Here is a 20,514-nt window from a genome sequence, read left to right as displayed (position 1 = left end):
GAACAGGATGCCGGGACCCTACTCGAACTAGCCAGCTAACAACCCTAGGTAGTTTTTTTTTGCTTCGGTTTCATAAAGCAACTTCATTAATGAAATTAAAGCTATTTTAAAAAAAACATTTGGTAAAGCAACTTTTCAGAGAAGATGCAGAGAGAGAATTAGGATAAGTTAGTATTTTCACCTTCGCTACCGGCCCAGAGGAGCACATACACTTCCACTACGTAGAAAACGATTTTTAGCAACGGTTCGAATTTTTTGTAGGGGCGGCTGGTGATGGAGCCGCCCCTACAGTGGCGTGCTAGGGTGCCCAGACACCAGCCGCCCCTACAAACGGAACAGCAGGGGCGGCTGGTGTTACGAGCCGCCCCTAAAAATGGGGTCTGATTTGTAGGGGCGGCTCAATTACCAACCGCCCCTAGAAATGGTATTTGTAGGGGCGGTTGGTGATTGAGCCGCCCCTACAAATGGCCCCGTATTTATAGCACCGATTTATAGGGGTGGCTCAATCACCAGCCGCCCCTACAAATGCCCCCCATATAAAACAAATGTAGCTCCTTCTTCCTCCTCGGGTCACTCACTCCAACCCGTGAAAAAAAGGTGGGGAGACCTTGGGCACCTCCCAAAAATTGCTCTACTAAGGGAGGAAGGTTTTGGTCTCAAATCCTTTGGTGGAGAGGTTGTAGATGGTAAGAAAATGCTATTCCAAACTTTTTTTTGAAGTTTTAATGGTTGGTTAGTGAGTAATTAGAGTTTTGTTTTTATCTCTCTTCTATGGTGCTTGAGCTATTTATGAGCAAATTAGACCCAACTTTTAAATGTACTAGGGTAAATTAGGGAGGGAAACAAGATCATACCTTATTTGGTCCATGTTTCTTGATTTTAGTGAACCATTAGTTAGTTTTATGGATGTTTCATGTGCATGTGATCTAGATCTAGGGTTTGGTTTTTTTATTAATTTCATTTTTGTAAATTTATGTTTGATAAAATTGGACTAGGGTTTGTATGAAAGATATTGGGTAAAGTATAATTATTGCTAATTGTTGTCTTTGAAATTGTTTATTGTAATCAATAAATATGTATTTTAATTATTTATGGATAAATGGGCCATTAATTAATTTTTCTCTACCATGGTGTGTTTGTATGCTTCATGTAATTATATTAGATTTATATTCATATATATCTGAGGTATATACAATTATTCTCGAATAATTATTACTTTGATTCATTTTTATATATATCTGAATAAGTAGTCCTTTAATGTTTGTTTTGTTGTTGTTGTAAAAGATGGAGTACAGGAACTCTTGGATGTATGGTTTGTTAAGGTTCAAGGCATGTTTCCGTGAAGAGGTGGATAAATTTATTAAAGCCGCAACGAAGCATGCAACGACATTGAAAGAGAATAAGGATACAATTATTTGCCCCTGTAAAGATTGCAAGAACCGTATGGCATGGACAGATGTGACTATCATCAGATCACATTTGATTATGCGAGGATTTGTTGAGGACTACACAGTGTGGATTCATCATGGTGAAACGGTTATTGTTAACGACGAGGATGAGGAGGAATACGACGACGAAACCATAGAATCCCTGTCCCAATATTCAGCAGAGCTTGATGCACGAATGGATTTTGAGTTTGGCAATGAACAAGGTGGTGATGCTGGTGGTTGGGATGGTAACGACGAATGTGGTGCCAATAATGATGGTGGAGCACGTGTCGGAGTTGAAGATGATTTAGATGACATGATTCGAACCCTTGGACCAGAGATTTTACTAAATAGCCCGAAAGGTCTAGAAAATTTGGAAAGAGTGACAAAAGCATCGAAGGAGACTGTGTATGGTGTTGAAAAGGGTTGTCCGACACATTGGACATTACTACATTTTGTGCTTGAGCTACTCATCCTGAAGGCTAAGTATGGCTGGTCAGACTGTAGTTTCAATGATCTATTGCATCTCCTGTCATGGGTGCTGCCACAACCAAACTCAGTTCCTGCCAACACGTACCAAGCGAAGAAGGTCATAAGTCCATTGACAATGGGGGTTGAAAAAATACATGCATGCCCCAACCACTGTATACTTTTTCGTGGCGAAACGTTCAAGTCATTGGATAAATGTCCCTAGTGTGGGGCCAGCCAGTACAAGAACAATGACCTTTACGGTGGGGACGAACCATCCACGGGGAAAAAGAGGAATAAGAAGGGTACAAAAAAGGTGGTACAAGAATCTCAGCCCCCAGAGGACACTCCATTAGGCAACGATGCAAAGCAGAGAAGAATTCCTGCCCTGGTAATGTGGTACCTGCCAGTGACCGACCGCTTGAGACGTATGTTCCTAAACCCTAAAGAAGCCGCACTCATGACATGGTGGGATGATGAGCGCAAGGTGGATGATGATAAGATTGCACACCTGGCTAATTGTAGTCAGTGGCAAAGGTTTGATGAGAAGCACAAAGAATTCAGCGATGACCCAAGGAATGTACGGTTTGGCCTGAGCACCAATGGAATGAATCCCTTCAATGAGAGGATGAGCAACCACAACACATGGCCAGTGATCTTGACCATGTACAATATCCCAACATGGTTGTGTCAGAAGAGACTTCATATGTAGAGCAATAATATTTGTTACTACCAATGATTACCCCGCGCTGTTTGCTTTGTCTGGACAGATTAAAGGGAAGACAGGATGCTTGGTTTGCTTGGATGGCACTACATGGGTGTACCTGGATGCATCCAAGAAGATAGTTTACCTAAGGAACCGATGCTTCTTAAAGAGTCACAAGTACCGCAGCAAATTGTTCTTTAGATTTTATGACAACGTCCCAGAGATTGAACCCCCTCCGGAGAGACGTCATAACGGAGAACATGTGTACAGAATGGTGAAAAACATACGCGTCGTCTATGGAAAGAAGAATCTGGATGGGACCAACAGAGATAGAAGCACACCTCCTGTCGAAGGCGTACCTTTCAAGAAACAATCGATCTTCTTTCAGTATCTGCCTTATTGGCCAGACTTGGAGGTCCCCCATGCCATTGATGCTATGCACGTGCAGAAGAATGTCTTTGAGAGTCTCATTGCTATCTTGATGGACACAGGCAAGTCAAAGGATGGTCTGAAAGCACGGAAAGACATGGTGCAGCTAAACGTGATGCCACAGCTTCACCCGGTACCTGAGGTTAATGGAAAATACACTCTGCCCGCGGCGTGCTTCAACCTAACACCAGACGAGAAGAGAGCTATATGCACTTTCCTGAGGGGGATCAAAGTCCCGACTGGGTTTTCAGCAAATGTGAAGAAGCTAGTGTCGATGAAGGACTTGTCAATAACACACTGCAAGGCTCACGATTGCCATGTGATGCTGACAGTGTTTCTACCTATTGCAATCGGGGCTATAAAGCCAGAGTTCTTGAAAATGGCCATCACCCGCATGTGCTACTTCTTTTCGAAGATCTCACAGAAGACGATTGGCAAGGAAGAGTTGAGTGACCTACATGAATTTGTGGTGGAGACACAAAACCAACTGGAGATGTGTTTACCTCCTGCTTTTTTTGATATAATGCCACATCTCATGATTCACATGGTTCATCAGATACAGGCGCTCGGCCCTTGCTACTTGCATGAAATGTGGTCATATGAGCGGTTCATGTCGGTTTTAAGTCGATACGTGCATAATCGAGTATACCCAGAGGGCTCCATGATAGAGGGTTACAGTACTGAAGAAGTCGTCGAGTGCTGTCAAGAGTGCCTAAAAGTACAGAAAGGGATTGGTAAACCCGATTCTCGTCACAAGGGTAGGCTGGCTGGGAAGGGCACCAGTGGTAGAAAAGTGTTCATCGACCATGATTACAAAGAGGTGAGTCAGGCGCATTATAGTGTCTTGCAGAGTACACAACTGATGCAACCGTATATTGATGAACACTTGGCTATCATTATGGCGGAGAGAAATGGCCGTTCGGATGATTGGGTCATGAAACAGCACAAGCAACGACTAACTACATGGTTGAAGGACCAAAACATACGGCCTGAAGAAACCATAGACTCTATTACCATCAGTAGGTTGGCGGAGGGGCCATCGAGACAAGTGACATCTTGGAATGCTTATGACATCAATGGGTACACGTACTATACCCACGCAAAGGATAGTAAATATGTGAACCAAAACAGCGGCGTTTGAATAGAGGCTCTCGATGGATTAGGGCGAAAGATCCAATACTTTGGCATCATTGAAGAGATATGGGAACTTGACTATGGAAGGGATATAACGGTGGCCCTATTTCGATGCCGCTGGATCAAACAACACCAACTGAACGAGATCGGATTGAGAGTCCTAAACCTCGAGAATCTAGGCTACCAAGATGACCCTTGGGTGCTCGCTTCACGTGTCGCACATGTTTTCTATATGTCTGACCCACAAAGTAACCTCCCCACGAAGAAGAAGACAAAACATGTGGTTGCCTCCGGGAAACAACACATTATTGGAGTCGATGGCGTGGATGATGTTGAAGCTTACAATAAGTACGATGAGATGCCGCTATTCACAGACTTTCCTAAGAAGATCAGTGTTGTGGAAAAGAACCTCCCCAAAGACATAATGCCATGGGAACGAAAAGGTGTCAAAGGGAAAGTCATTACAGCGGGCTAGCTAGTTGTTGAACGTGGAGTAATTGTGTAAGTGTGTGTTTGTAAGACTTCATTTATGCATGCGTGTGAGACTATATATTTATGTACGTGTGTAAGACTACATATTATTGTATGTGTATGAGACTACATTTTATGTATGTGTGTGAGACTACCCTTTGCAACATCCAGATGACTCTATTTGAATATCCACTTTATTACTACAAAATTTCATTTGTCAAAGTTTGAGCACTTTAAATTTTTAAATTTAAAAAAATGACAAGTTCAAACGAGATTTTCAACCACTAAATATTTTTGAGCTGAAAAAGTGATGAATACCAAAGTTGTATAACTCATCAAGATCTATAACATTTATTTTGATCAATTCTTTATCTGACAAAGTGATAGTAAACATTGTTCACAAATAACATGTTTCTCGTATAGTTCATGAAACTATGAGTCATGTGAATTTATGAACAATGTTTACTAATACTTTGTCACATGAAAAAGTGACCAAAATAAAAGTTGTAGATATTGATGAGTTCTACAACTTTGGTATTCATGAGTTTTTCATGTGAAATCATTTACTCTTTCAAAATATTGTTTCAAGTTGAAATTATTTGAATTTCAAAATTTGAATCGTTCAAACAAAGTCACATGACAAGATGACCAAAATAAAAGTTGTACATGTTGATGAGTTATACAACTTTTATGTTTACAATATTTTCATTTTATTTCATTTAACGTCATAAAATTGTATTCGAAGTTTTAAAATTCAAATTTTTAATTTTTGTTTTTTTTTGTTTTCTATATTGTTTTGACTACAATTGTTTATATATATATTTCTTCATATATAGAATAATAAAAAATATTATATTTGTGTATATACACAATTTTTTTATATTACTTTGTGTTTTTATGATATAAAAAATATAGAATTTATAATTTAAAAAAATATTTGTAGAGGCGGTTGGATCAGGAACCGCCCATAAAAATTCATTTGTAGGGACGGCTGGATCAGGAACTGCCCCTACAAATGCATTTGTAGGGGCGCCTGGATCAGGAACCACCCCTACAAATGGTACCTAGTATAAATAGGAGGGAAGCGCACGGGAGTCATCGTCTGGGCGCTGTCTTCTTCCTCCGACGCCGTCAGGCTGCCTAGGGTTTCCACCGCTCCCATGCCCGCCGACACCCGCACCCGGTCCCCGGCGCCCGCCCCCGCGCGCCGACCCCCGGCGTCCCGCGCCCGGCCCCCGGCGCCCGCCCCCGCACGCCGACACCCGCACCCGGTCCCCGGCTCCCGCCCCCGCGCGCCGCGCCGACCCCCGGCGTCCTCCCCCGCTAGCCGACCCCCGGCGACCCGCAGGTAATATAACTTCTATCTTTTCCAGATTACTCGGCCTCTAGAAATCCCCGCACCTCTCCTTCGTCCTGCAGAGTTATTCCTATGAAGAGCGTCCTGAGGTTTCTTAGCTTGCCCAAATCCTTGATTAAGCACCTGTCTCCATCAGCACCCTGCATCGACAGCTCTGCTAAGGACGTCAGCTCTCAGATCCAATCCGGCACTCTCGTCTTGTCATCAGCAAGTAGGCACATTAATTTTGTAAGCTGCTTCATACTCGTCGGTAGTTCTTCTACCCCAGTTCCAGTTAACCCCAGTGTCTGCAGAAACTTAAGATGCCCTATTTCTTTAGAAAGCTCACGGATAGGTGTATCCAATAGCTCAAGGTACCTCAGATTAAGTAACTTCCCCAGAAACTCTGTATCAAGATGACCTTCCAGAGGACGACAACCCACTAGAGACAACACACGCAGCAATTTAAATCTCGAAACAGGGGGGATGTTGTCTGTAACGCACCATATGGCATTAAATGATCTCAGTTTTGGCACGTCTCTATCATTAACTTCAATATGTTCTACCCGGTGCAAGGCTAGTCGACGGACATCACTTCCTTGTGACCATTTACTATCCTGCACAGCAAAAAAGTTTTCATCCCGGGACAGATCACGAATCATATGAAGTACCATGTCACGGACACGACAACCATTTAAAAAACCATAGTGCTCCACTGGTTGGATCATGCCTCTGTTTATGAGCTCAAGGAAGTAGCTTTCTCCTACCTTAAAAGGCTCTTTTCCTTCTTCTGTCTGGACTAGACCTTCAGCTATCCACCTGTAAATTAATTCACCATTGTTGATCCTAGAACCTTCTGGATACACAGTTAGATACAACATGCATGTCCTTAGATGACAGGGTAGATCGTAGTAGCTGAAAGATAATATCTTCTTCATATTGTTAACATGTCGGTCATCTCCATTGCCAAAACCAACTGAGTCATACACATTGGACCACTCCTCTATTTGTTTCCCAGCCAACAAACTGCCTATTGTAATAATAGCTAGTGGTACACCATCACATCTATGCAGTATTTTTTGAGATACCACAGCCAATTCATCATTGTTCCCTGGCCATTTTTCTTCTGCGACAAATGTTCTTGTATATAATAGTTTTCTTGACTGGCTTTCTGGAAGCTTTTCCATTCTATAAACTTTGCCAATTTCTTCAGAGACTTTAGAATTGCGAGTGGTTGCAATTATTCTACTTCTAGGATTACTGTCCACGAAAGCATTTTTAATGACTTCCCATGTTTTTTCATCCCATATGTCATTGTCTCCCCAGAGCTCATGCATCCCTGTCCATGAAGCAAATAACTCTTTTTTGCCTTTTGAACTAGAAGGGTCATGCTTTAGTTAAAAGGCTTTGCATGTGTGGATATTCTAGTTTTGGGCATATATGGATTCTTTTTCATCTCTTGCTAATTTTACTGCAGTTCAGCTTGTAGTGATCGTTCTTTCTTTTTTGAATATGTACTCATCATCTTTAGTCTACTGTTTGCTATTAGTGATATTTGTTACAATACAAGAGCATATATAATGCAGATGCAAAAAAACATATATTTCAGATAGCATAGGTGAAGTTTTTAGTCCAAATGAGTCATTTGCTTCTCACTTGTCTAAACTGAGCCTTAAGCTATCGAAGATGGCACAATAGGGCATAGCAGATCATGTGTCTTTGCTTCTCTGGTACCTAGGTCGATGTGAGTATTAGACAGCATAGATGCATTCCATTAGTAAATTTTATCTAGCTAAGCCTATGACCTGGATAGTGGCTGTCAGTACTATTAAATTTTATCTAGCTGCTGTCAGTACTATTAAATTTCTAAAAACCGGATAGTGGTTATTTCAGCTAAGTGTCAGTGCTCATTTCAGTTAAGTTTCAGTGCTCATTTCAGTTCAGTTTTAGTGCTCATTTCAGTTCAGTTTTAGTGCTCATTTCAGTTCAGTTTTAGTGCTCATTTCAGTTTCAATTTCAGTGCTATTTTCTGAATGTGAACTACTTGATGCTGTGATCTACCTAATGTTGTGATCTACCTGGTACCTGAATGCTGTTGGCTGGCTGTAATCGGGCTTGCTGGCTGCTGGCTCCTGGCTCCTACTACTACTCTACTTATTAGGCAGTATCGGGCTTGCTGACTGCTGGCTGCTGGCTGGTACCAGTGGCTACTGGCTGCTGGTTGGTCTCCTACAACTCCTATTACTACTACTTGCTACTCCTACTACTACTCTACTACTATACTCTCCTCTACTCCACTCTACTCCTCTCCTCTCCTAAGCAGCTTTTGCTACTTCTACTACTACTCTACTACTTCCCTAATACTACTGTTTACTACTTCTACTTCTGTCTTCTATCAACTACTGGCTGCATGGCTACTGGCTGGTCTCCTACAACTCCTATTACTACTACTTGCTACTCCTACTACTACTCTACTACTCTACTCTCCTCTACTCCACTCTACTCCTCTCCTCTCCTAAGCAGCTTTTGCTACTTCTACTACTACTCTACCACTTCCCTAATACTACTGTTTACTACTTCTACTTCTGTCTTCTATCAACTACTTGTACTTCTGTCAACTAATTCTACTACTTCCCTACTACTACTGTCTACTACTTCTGATTGTCCAATCTGCCTATTAGGTTCAGAAGATATTAAGCATATGATGTTCATGTGTGATCGAGCAAAGTCAGTATGGCAGCTGTTGCTTTTTTGGGAAGCAGCACCTGCTTTTTTTTGCCAAATCTCCCCTCTCCTCTATTTTTGCCGCCTTTCCTATCCTCTATGTTTGGGAAGCAGCAGCTGCTTTTTTTTACACCTTTTCCTCTCTATGTTTGTTAAGCAGCTATTGCTTTTTTTTTTGCCAAATCTCTCCTCTCCTCTCCTTTGTTTTGCCGATGATGAAATTGTCTAAGTCCATACATTATATGGAATATGAGCTAATGATCAAGAACTTGTGAGGAACTTGGCATCATTAGCAGCCGCCCCTACATTACCTTCTCCTCTCTTCTCTGTTATGATGCCTTGATGCTCCAAGTTCAAGATCAAATGATGATTGACATGTTTCTGAGGCCTCTACCACTGCTACTTCTCGTTTTTTATATTGTTGTTTTATAGGACTACTTTGATTTATAGACCTTTTTGATTTCTTATACCTTCTCGCGTACCTAAAGCACACTTTCTTGCATCTTTTAGAACAAAGCGCGAAATAATGTCGCGGACAACAGATAGTGCAGCTCGATGCCCCGAGCATGATGAGCAGCCAACCCTTGAGGAGCAAGCACTAGAGGACCAGCTTACTCAGGAACAGTTCGATAACGAGGTAGAAAAGGATCTAGAAGTGATGCTTACTCTGGAGGAGTGTGACGAGGAGGAAGGCCCCGAAGGAGAGGCTGCTGAAGGCGAAGAAGAAGAGGATGATGAGTTAGAAGAGGGATATGAAAGTCTCGAGGATCCTTTCCCACCTGAAGCAAGAAGGAGGCCAACGGAGGAAGATTTGGACAAGGATTTTGACTCAAACGAGGAGATAGGGAAGAAGCCTTAGCATGTAAATTTTGCTAAAGCTTTGGCTGTGTTACCTCTGCTAACACTTTGACCTGTCCTATATACAGGTCCCTCCTGAAACTCAGAAAAGACGACGTCGACGTCCGCGACATCTCACTGGACAAGACGGAGTAGAGGAAAGGAGAGCAGAGGCAACAACCACAGAGACGGATCACGATGGCTCTGCTCAACTAACTCAAGACACAACCACGACTACCAAGCCTAAGAGGAAACGAGGGGATAGAAAAGGAAATCTATATCCAGATAAGGCTTGCTATGTGATAACGGAGGTTGGGCCAGTAGGGGAGATCCTTGAGCCGAAGGAATTATGAGGATGATTCCGTAATGCGATCGGGGCCCTAGTAAGAGATAAATTGAACCCAGCAATCCCTAACTGGAAAGAGGTACCATAGAACATAAAGAATGCACTATGGGATAGGCATCTAAAGGTCAATTTTAGATTTCCAGAGGGTAAGCACGAATTGGTAAAAAAATGCTATCAGGATGATGGGAGAGTCATTTCGACGTTGGAGGTCGGAGCTCAACACGAAGTATATCCAAAAGGGGTTAACTCCCTTCAATGAGTTTGGCAAAATAACTCCTAATCAATGGGAGGAGCTCGTGGCTCAGAAGACTTCAGCGGAGGCATTGGAGCTCAGTGCCCATAACACCGAGCTGGCGAAGAGGAACAAACACCACCATCATCTAGGCCCCGGTGGCTACTATGCCAAGAAAGAGCAATTTAGGAAGATGGATGAAGAGGCCGTAGCTGCTGGGAATATCGATGTGATGAACTTGAAGGTACGCTCAAGGAACTGGATATATGCGAGGAGTACAGAACCATTCGGCAGTAATCTTAAGTTTGATAAGCCGGAGACCCAAGAGGCGGTATCAAGGATACTGAAATATGCTGAAGACAAAGAGACGGGCTCATTCAATCCTTCCAGAGAGAGGGACGAGCTTAGCCTTGGCTTGGGAAACAAGGAGCACATAGGCCGCACCAGGGGGCTAGGGAAAAGGATGACCTGGAAGCAAGGATTCGAAGAGGACAGGCACATGTACAAGAAACATGGCCGAGACCGGGAGACTAGTCTTGAGCTCCAAGTGAAGGCTCTAGTTGTGAAGGCGCTAGAGGAGCAAGGAATGTCTACGGAGCCACGTATATTAGTGACGCCGCCGGGAGAACTGGCATTAGTTGGCAGCCCTCCAAAAGTTCCTAGCAGCCAAGGTTCCACTGCAGCCACAACCCCAGTCGATCTCATACGGGAACCTACTAGTTGCACCTTGGTGTTTCTCAGCGGCCGGCATAACATTGTGATGGAGGTGGCAACGGGTGTGGCACATCCTCCAGGTGGCTTACACCACAATAATAAGATACCGTTGGAATACACTAGGGTCGAGGTGCATACAGTGAAGCCCGAGTTCATGCAGTGGAGGATAGACTACGCAACTCCCGAGGGGCTGGTGTTACTCGGAGACGTTATGGGGCAGTTCATCCTCTGGCACAAACAGGACATTATATTGACTGCTTCTTCGCCGCCTCTCCCTCTCCCAAATTTGGAGCGAGTTGTTGAGGACGGGGAGATATTTTCACCGTCTCGTAACCCCCACATTCCTGAGATGCCACATTCTTCCCCGCCTCCTATCGAGCATATGCCTGATGAGATGCCACAACCTTCTCCAGTTCGTACCGGGCAAGTGCATCATGAGATGCCACAGTCTTCTCAACAAGCACAACCGATACATGAACAACGAGTGTCTCCTGAAGAAGGTGATGCATAAGAAGATGAGGACGTGCCTGAATGGGAACTCCGAAAGAAGATTCCAATCAACATAAGGCCAGTTTATGTTCTGATCAAAGACGTCTCGTCGGTGTCCAAGTGGTATTCCCATGATCAGTTCAAGCCTGAAAACCAAGTTAAAAAAGTCCCATCACGGGGTTCTGAGGAGGCCGTCAGTAGCAAACTCCACCAAATTGCAAAGCAGTATCCAAATGTTGATGCCATCGAATGGTCAAAGGATTGCCCGAAAAAATATGAAAGAGGCAAGCCCTTCCTACCAAACCGGGACATCCAGCGCCTACCACTTGGAATGAGAAGGTTCCATGATTGGTACTTACGTGTTCTCCCAACGAGCATAGATATCATACAAGCATGCTTTCCCACCGGCACATTTGGAAGCCCAGCCGGGAAAATTGTCTTTGACTTCAATGACATGCACACATGCTTTCACCTGGGAGAAATGGAGATGAATCTAATTCGCACGTGGTGCCTGTAAGTCATTGTCCTCCTGATATGATATGAATGTAATCTTTGAATTATGTTGTAACTAACCCATGCTGTGATTTGTAGAATGCAAGTGCACATTGTCAAACAAATGCCAAATGTGAAAGCCGGGTATGTAGACCCTCAAGCTATAGCCCAAACAAATTTTAATTACCCTAAACGGTGGACACTGGATGCCAAAGAGCTAACAGCTGCAAAGACTCTTCGGGAGAAAGAGCGCATCCGTAGTGCGAAGCTAAGGGAAGAGTCCCTTAAGGTTGCGGCATACATTGCCTTGGCTTTCAAAAATCTCCAACACCACTCTACTATATGGATACCATACAACTTCGAGTAAGCTCAACTCTATACTTAAAGCTTTATTCGATACATTTCATTCGATGCAAAAGGGCTTATCTAGTTCTATGATTAAATCCACGCAGCAACCACTGGATTTGTATAGCCGTCGATGTCGGGAGGAGCATGGCATGGGTCTTTGATTCATTAGATAAGGACACGGTGACATACAAAGACTTCATATCGATTCTCAAGACGTATACATATCGACAATCCTCATTAGCTTATATGTTTGTATACATACTTGTAACGTTCACTTTTTGATACTAAAAAGTTGTATTTGCTAAAATAATTCGAACAGGCATTTAGGTTCTATGTCACTAATCATCATGGAAGGCATGATCCAGCAAGGAAGGAAAAGCTGGCTATAAAAACACTATGTGCGGTAAGTGTAATTTACTTCTTCAGTACTCTGTTACATGGCTGTCAAAAGCATTACTAAACATTTTCATATGCAAAACACACAGTGCCCCAAGCAGAAGCCTGGGAGTGTACATTGTGGATACTATATATGTTCTATGATGGGTAACACCGGTGCCTACAGGAGACACCCCTTAAGGGTAAGTTTGAACCTCTTCACCCATAGTATAAAAACTTCGTAAATGGTATGAAATACTAAACCGAAACTTGTTTTCTTATAGTGGAGAGAAGAGAAAGGAATGAAAAGAGACCCATACAAGGATGACCAACTCTTAGAGCTCGTCGGCGACCTTTGCAACTTCATATTGGACCAGATTGTACACGTCAGAGGTGCCTACCATGACCGAGAGTCTGAGTTAGGTACAAATCCTCAGTACTAACACCTTCGTGAGACAGAAAGGCTAGCTCTAGGACGTTGATAACAATGTGTATGGAATTTGTATATTTAATGATGTATTGTATATATTCATGTGAATTGGACTTGTAATTGTAGTTTATAGAATACTCTTATGTTTGTAGTCGCGGTCGCGGGGTGTTCGGCAACGCGGACGCTGGTCACGGGGCGTTCGGCAACGCGAACGCGGTTCGGAACGTTGGTTGTGGGACGTTCGGCAAAGCGATTTTGAATTGAAAAAGCGATTTTTTTTTTGCGGGAAAACGTACTGTAGGGGCAGTTCTAGATTGAACCGCCCCTACAAATACCCGTTGGTAGGGGCGGCTGGTGTTTCCAGCTGTCCCTACAAATAGATTTGTAGGGGCGGCGGGTAATAAGAGCCGCCCCTACAAATAGATTTGTAGGGGCGGCTGGAAACACCAGCCGCCCCTACAAATCGATTTGTAGGGACGGCCTGGAAACCGCTCCTACAAATACATGATTTGTAGAGACCCTTGCGTAGGGGCGGCTGGATAAACCACCCCTACAAATGGTCTACAACCGTCCCTACAAATACTTTTTGACGTAGTGTTCCCTCGACCCCCGAGACCGCGAATGTGCGAGTCACGACGCGCCGCAATCTCCTATTCTCCTCCGTTCCTTTCCGCCGCTCACCACCAGCGGACGTGGATCTCCACTTCTCCAGGCTCTTCGCCGCTGCCAGGCCGCCATGGCAGGTCTCGGACTTCCAGTTCGCGCGGCCCCTGCGGAGGCTCTGGAGCGCTTGCGCGCTGCCGCGTTGGGCGGCTTGCTGCAGGCCGCGGCCGCCAGCCGCACCGCACCGCACTGGCTACCTGGGCGGTAATCGGTGACCTGGTCTCGCACACTCGCGCGGCTTCGCGCCGTGGCCGCGTGGGCACTGCCGCACGGGACGCGGCCGTCGGCAATAGGCAGAGGCGGCGTAGACACTTGACTTGAGGCTGGTTTTTAATTAGGTAAATTCCATATTCTCAAATCCAAGCTTTATTTATTATTGAACTCCCCAATGTGAAAATTCAATAAATGAATGCTCAATTTTTGTACAGCTGCACAATGTTGAACTTCCCAATCTAAAAATTCCGTAAATGATCAATTAATTGATTAGGTCTTTGCAAGTATGAAATATGAAGATATTTTATACCATTTTCTAGAATTGAAGTCTTGCGTGAAAATTTTACCTCCATTATTGAAATAGAGCAAGTGGTAACGTATGTTGCATTGATACATTCTTACCATTTTTGTGATTTTGTTGAATAATCAATTCTATTTTATTGATTGCATTGGTAGGTCTTTTTTTTACCAATTTTATGTTTTCACCCATTATGTTATGGATTTAAGCATGGAAATGAGATGTCATCTAAACATATGCATGTATAGGCCAATACATTTATTTTGTGTAGTATAGCAACCAACAGAAAAGACCCAACTAATTTCTTCTCTATTAATATATACTAGGCAAAACTCTTGCCGGCACCTTTTTATTAAAAAAGGCGCAACTGGTGGAACGACAGTTTCCATTAAAACTAAAAAATGCACCTAAAGTTTGAGTTAAAAGGGCTCAAACATGGGTGGTTATTATGCACGATCAGCACCCTCTAGAGCCAACAAGTTCCTGTAGTATAGCAAACATCACAACTATGTTTACTTGTCCTCAGCTCGTTTGGCTGGGGCTGGCTGGCTGGCTCACAAAAACACTGTTCATCTGAACCAGCCAGCAATACTTCTCTCTCACATAAACGAAACAGCAACGATACGAACCAGCCAACCAAACAAGCTTAGTTGTCTAGTCCATTTCCGACGCTGCAAAGCTGGAAGAATGTATCCATTCCAAATCGATCTCGTGATGATGGCATGGAGCACATGAGGCCCAACTTTACCATTGGGAGGATGCAGTTCTGTATCATTTCTGGATTCCCACCATCCAGATCATTTTGTAGCATAGCAGGATCCAAAATCTCTGCAACGCCATGGGGACAATGGGCAGCCACATTGTCGACAGAATATCGTCGGCAGTCCTTCGATGGGTATCCCACGAAGGTAGATTGATCGGCAGAGGAGCGTGAGATCAAGAACAAGAAGGCAACAGAGACACACGAGTTAGACAGGTTCAGGCCGTCAGTATGACGTAATACCCTACTCCTGTGGTCTGTTGGGTTGTATTAGCTATCGTATGATATTGCGTGTCTTTGGAGGGGGTCTCTGCCCGCCTTATATAGTCCGAGGAGCAGGGTTACAAGTCGGTTAGATCTGAGAGATAACCGGAAAGTAATAACTGATTACAGGAATCTTGGGATCATACATATCCTAACAGATCTCGTAGTATCTTCAGGATATCTTCCAGATGTCTTGCAGGAGGCGCCGAGCAGAGTCGTGCCCCGTAAGGCTTCGTCTTGTGGACTGGGCCGCCACTGGGGGTGCAGCCCATGTGTTCTGTCGTGGGTATCCGGGGTCGTACCCCCCACACGTAGTCCCCGAGCACCTTGTACCCGTTGTGCAACGCTGTCCTGTGTTTGTCCGAGCAGGTGCGAACAGAGCCAAGAAGTCGAACTTGTGGTCCGACCACTATGACGAGTTGCCGAGCAGTTGCGAGCTGCGAGGACCACAGCCGAGCAGTATGATCCAAACACGGCTTGCCATAAGGGTGTAAGGAGCTCAAGTTCAGAAACGAAAATTTCCTCGCAGTGGACCAAGTGTGCCCACTTAGAGTCCGACCACGGGAGCAGGAGATCATCTTCTTTAGCCTCAAGGAGCGCGGAGTCTTCTAGAAAAAGCAAGCACATTCACCGCGAGATGAAGTATGCCCACTTAGTCCCAAGCCTGACAATAGATGACGTAGTCATGTGGTGCCAGGGTCCAAAGCAGAATAAAAAACCGGCCGAGCAGGTAGCCAGTCCCCGGGCGTAGACCCGAAAAGCACATTCACTGCAAGGTGAAGTGTGCCCACTTAGTCCCTGAGCCTGACGGTAGGTGACGGAGTCACGTGGTGCCAGGGTCAGAAACAAAGAAATAGTGAAAAGACTAGCCGAACAAGCAGCCAGTCCCCGAGCCACAAGTGGAGATATCGGAGGAGTCCAACCGTGGAGAAAAAACCGGAGGAATGGTTGTACAGTAACGGTTACTGAGCCTCAATAAATGGCGGCGAAGTCGGCGATTATTTGGTGATTAACAACTGACAGCGGCGATAAATGAGCCACGTGGGCTGCGGTTGCGTGAAAGCCCAGGTTACGGCCCATTAAGCCGCGCCGTAGAATTCAGAGGAGCGCAAGTCGCGGGAATGGTTCCCCAAAAACCCTTGAATGCGAAAGGGTGGGGAAAGTGCTTTATAACTGCGCCGCCGCACCCCACGTTCCCACCTTTGCCACTCTGCCATTCCGTCTTCTTCCTCAAACCTCGCGTTTCCAGATTCGCTTCCACATTTTCCTCCGCCGCCGAACCCCAATCACAGCGGAGAGATGGCACCGAAAAAAGGAGCTGCCAAATCGAAGAAAGCAAGCACCAAGAAGGCGAGCGCCGGCGCCCAGCGGGACGAAGAGTGGGTGCCATCGCGAACAGGAGAGGCAGAGCTTAACAGATTGGTGGAGGCTGGCGTTCTTCCTGACCGTGCTACCACCGGATGGCAGCCGGCCCTCGGTGAGTCCTTCCCAACGCCTCATACTGATGAAGTGGTGGTATTCGAGGATTATTTCTGGCGCGGGTTGGGATTCCCTGTTCATCCGTTCCTGAGGGATCTATTGGAGCTTTGGATAGTTAGTCTGTGCAACCTCCATCCCAATACCATTCTGCACATCTCAATCTTCATCCATTTCTGTGAGGCATATCTCGGCATCCTCCCCCATTTCAACCTCTTCCATTACCTGTTCTGGCTGAAAAAGAGAGGCGGAGGTGGTTCCAAAGTGGTCAACGGGGTGAACCTTTAGCTGCGGGATGGGATGGTGGGCGGGTTCCTTACTGTGCCGCTGAACACATCATTGAAAGGGTGGAACGCCAGGTGGTTCTACATGAAACAGAGCCACCCAGCCGTTCGCTGCGACACCGACCACATCCTGGAAAGCCAAAGGAGCTGGTCGAAGACACCAAACAGCACTGACATGGAGCAAGTGACGGAGCTTCTTGCCTTGATAAAAGGCGTGAGAACCAACGGTGGCTTGGTGGTGGCCAGCTTTATAGTACGCCGCATGCAGCCCTGTAAGGAGAGGGCGCATCTAGCCTTCGAGTTCAAGGGGGAGACCGACGGTACCCGAGAGAGGCCGGAGATGCTGTCAAAGAACATCTGCGAAGAGCAGGCTACGGAGCTATTCGCTCCGTTTTCCTCGTTCAACATGTCCGGGTATACGAAGCCATTCAACTGCAAAAATCTGCCTCCTCAGGTAAATATCTCTGTTGTGCATTCCTGATGCTTTGTATCCTTCTTCATTGTCGAGCAGTGCACTAATTTACTTATGCAAAGATCCACTCACAGGATAAGACGGTGTACTTTTCAAGTGCGCCGAAGGGCAATTGGCCACCAGCTGTGGATGCACGACCACCGACTCACCCTGAAGGAAGTGCCATCAGCGTCTCGTTGGATTCTGGAGGTACTGATGTTGGTCGAATGGAGAGTTCTCCCCCGGTGTCGGAGAAAACCTAGGGGAAGAGGGCAGCAGTCGATGAGCCAGCCTAGAAGAGGAGGAAAACAGCGGTTGCTGCTCCCATCAAACCGGGCGGCATCTCGCTTGGCGATGATCAGACCACTCGAATGCGAAGGACCGTTGTGTTCGACTGGTCTGATGATGACGAAGTTCCGACGGATCCTCCACCAAGCACGAAGGAGCCTCCGCGCAGCACTCCCATGGGGAAGCAATCAAGGAGAGGCGAAGAAATCCCTGAGCCGCAGACGAGGGAAGTCCCCGAGCAGCGGGCGAGGGAGGTCCCCGCACAGCAGACGACAGGAGTCCCAGCGGGGCAAGCGACAGTAGTCCCCGAGCAACAGGCGAAGAGGGCCCTAGAGCGGCAGGCAAAACAGTGGTCGACTATGGAAGAGCCGAGGCCTCCCCCGCAGAGCATGGGAGCCGACCCTGCGACAGCGCCTGGTGGCTCGGGCAGGCACCGTCGGTTCAAGAAATTGAACCAGCAGACCAAACCATAAGTATCCTTGTCTTGAAGTTACTTTGCTGTAGTTTCTTAACTTTCGTGGTGACTGACGAGCTGACTTGTTGCAAGGCGTATGATGGATCCAATCTCGCCCGTGCAGACTGACGAGCAGCCAAAGGCTGGCTCTGGGACGGAGGGGGTGTCGGTGGACCCCAACCTGGAGTCCTCGAGCGCTCGTCAACACGTGGGGGAGCCGATTGCCGCCGTTGGCGGACTTGGCGGTGGCGAACAGCTATCATCGACGGCGAACGAGCTGGCAACAGCACCCTCGGCAACGGCGGGCACCGCCGGGTCCTGTGGAGTAGAAACTGTAGTTACTAGAGTCACGCCAGAATCTAGAGCGGAGACTCTTGGGGTGCTGGTGGAGCAGACAGCACTCCCCGAGGCGTCGGGGGGCATGGTCGGACCCGCTATCCGGCCACCGAGCCCCCAGGTGGTGCCACCGGCTGCAGCAGAGGAGGACGAGGTGGAGGAGATCGAGCGTGATGAACCTCGACCCCAGGCTATCCGAATCCTCCGAAAGCATGGCGATGACATAGTAATTGTCGAAGAGGAGGACACCACCAGGGAGTTCAGGAGACTGGAGACCGGCCTTGCCGGGGTGACGAAACAGATCAAGGTTAGTACTGCGTCTGCGATGCTCTTTGTTGATGTTTAGGGATTGTATTTAGACATTATCAATGTGCATTTGCAGGAGATAACTCGGACTATCGAGCAGCGCCGCCAACTGATAAGGAGGATGGAGCCCCTTGCCGAGGAGAACGAAAAACTCAAAGAGGCGATGAACCTCTCGGAGAGAAGCATCCAGAAGGCCCGGCGTGAGTGAGACCTTGCGGAGTCCAACGCTCGAGACCTGGAATACCAGAGGGAGGTGATGTCCAAACAGTTGGCGGCTGCATCCGATCAGCTGGCCAAAGTCTCCGAACAACTGAGGGGTGCTTCCGAGCAGTTGAAATAGCAATCCGAGCAGCTTAGAAGTGTATATCCAAGCAAAAAGCAGGTATGGTGCATAGGTGATTGCGCTTTTTATCGCTAAACAGCCATATTTTTGTTGGTAACTATTACGCTTGTAGAGCAAGATGAGGAGCTCAGCCAACTACACCAAACCGTCGAACAACTTCGACGGGAGAAGGCGAAGGAGTCTGAGCGAGCAGATAAACTGGCTGAGGAGCTGAAAGGTGAATGCCTCCTGGTCAGAATTACTGTTGAAGTAGTTTCCTTGTATGATGGAACATTGTAATGCTTGCAGGCTACCGTCATAAAGCCAAGGCACAGTTTGATGTGCTGGTGCAGGAGGCCAACACCCAAAGGGATAACTTTGACACCGTAGTCGCCGCAATTAAACCGGTGCTTGGCTACTCAGCCCGATGACAGGTGGCAATGTTCGGACACCATCATCCAAAGGTGCAAGGCAGCGTGGGAGAACTTCAAGAGCTTCAACTGTGACGCCATTATGTCTATCGCTACTCATGTGTTCGCGGTTGTCTGGTCCCATTACCCCGCCATCGACCTTCAGTCCATAGGGGGCGGGTTCGCCAAAGGGCTGAGCGATGCGGAGACCCAGTAGCTGGAGGATGAGGTGGAGGACGCAGCGAAGAAGCTGGCCGGTGATATCGACCTGTTTGGTGACACAGACGGTGATGGCGGAGCTCAGTGAACTGCTTGTAGATTATCATCTGTAATGTCTTGACAATGTAGTTAGAACGCGCGATAGCACAAAAAAACAATTATGTATGGGAGGAATGTTACGAGGTGCATGTGTATGCAGTTTGCTTGTATTTGAGTGAAAAAATCTTCGTAGTTTTGACCATGACGTATTTATAGGGAGTATAAGTAGAGTCCAAGCAGTTAGTTCGCCACTAACCCCTACGGCCTCAGCTAGCCCATAGTCCATAACGTCGAGCGCAGAGCCCGTGCACGTGTAGGAAGAACGGGTGTGACCAAGGAACCACAGCCGACCACCCATAACGCAGAGCACGGAGCCCGTAGCACGTGTAGGGAGAGATCAGAGACTGGGTTTTCTCCATAGAGAAAAGAACGGAACACGTGCTACCCGGCGGTTATCAAAATAAGTTGGAGATATAGGCAGTATAAGCGGCGTGCGAGCAATTAATTCTGTGCTGAGCTCTCGGCCTTAGCTAGCCCGTAGTCCGTAACGTCGAGCACGGGGCCCGTAGATGTGTAGGATGAATAGGCGTGACCAAGGAACCATAGCCGACCACCCATAACGCAGAGCGCGGAGCCCATGGCACGTGTAGGGAGGGATCGGAGACTGGGTCTTCTCCGAAGAGAATAGAAAAGAAAGTATGCTGCTTGCCGATCGGCGAAATATCTTATAGATTTGGAGAAGAGTGTTCGGCGATTTGGAGAGAAAACGTGGC

General features: G+C 46.4%; 1 protein-coding gene across 1 annotated transcript; it reads right to left on the bottom strand.

Annotated features, from left to right (window-relative positions):
• Nucleotides 1-6,165: 6,165 nt before the first annotated feature.
• Nucleotides 6,166-7,308, bottom strand: LOC136481091 (disease resistance protein Pik-2-like). Its single transcript, XM_066478464.1, has one exon. The coding sequence runs from the start codon at nucleotides 7,306-7,308 to the stop codon at nucleotides 6,166-6,168; it is 1,143 nt and encodes a 380-aa protein (XP_066334561.1).
• Nucleotides 7,309-20,514: the final 13,206 nt, after the last annotated feature.

Source organism: Miscanthus floridulus, chromosome 9 (assembly GCF_019320115.1).
Source record: "Miscanthus floridulus cultivar M001 chromosome 9, ASM1932011v1, whole genome shotgun sequence".
Lineage (NCBI taxonomy): Eukaryota > Viridiplantae > Streptophyta > Magnoliopsida > Poales > Poaceae > Miscanthus > Miscanthus floridulus.
The sequence above is the reverse complement of the archived record's forward strand: the minus strand, read 5'-3'. Positions and strand labels throughout refer to the sequence as shown.

Bases quoted from the DNA above. Each gene is read 5' to 3' on its own strand.
- LOC136481091 (XM_066478464.1), bottom strand. From the start codon at position 7,308: ATGCATGAGCTCTGGGGAGACAATGACATATGGGATGAAAAAACATGG.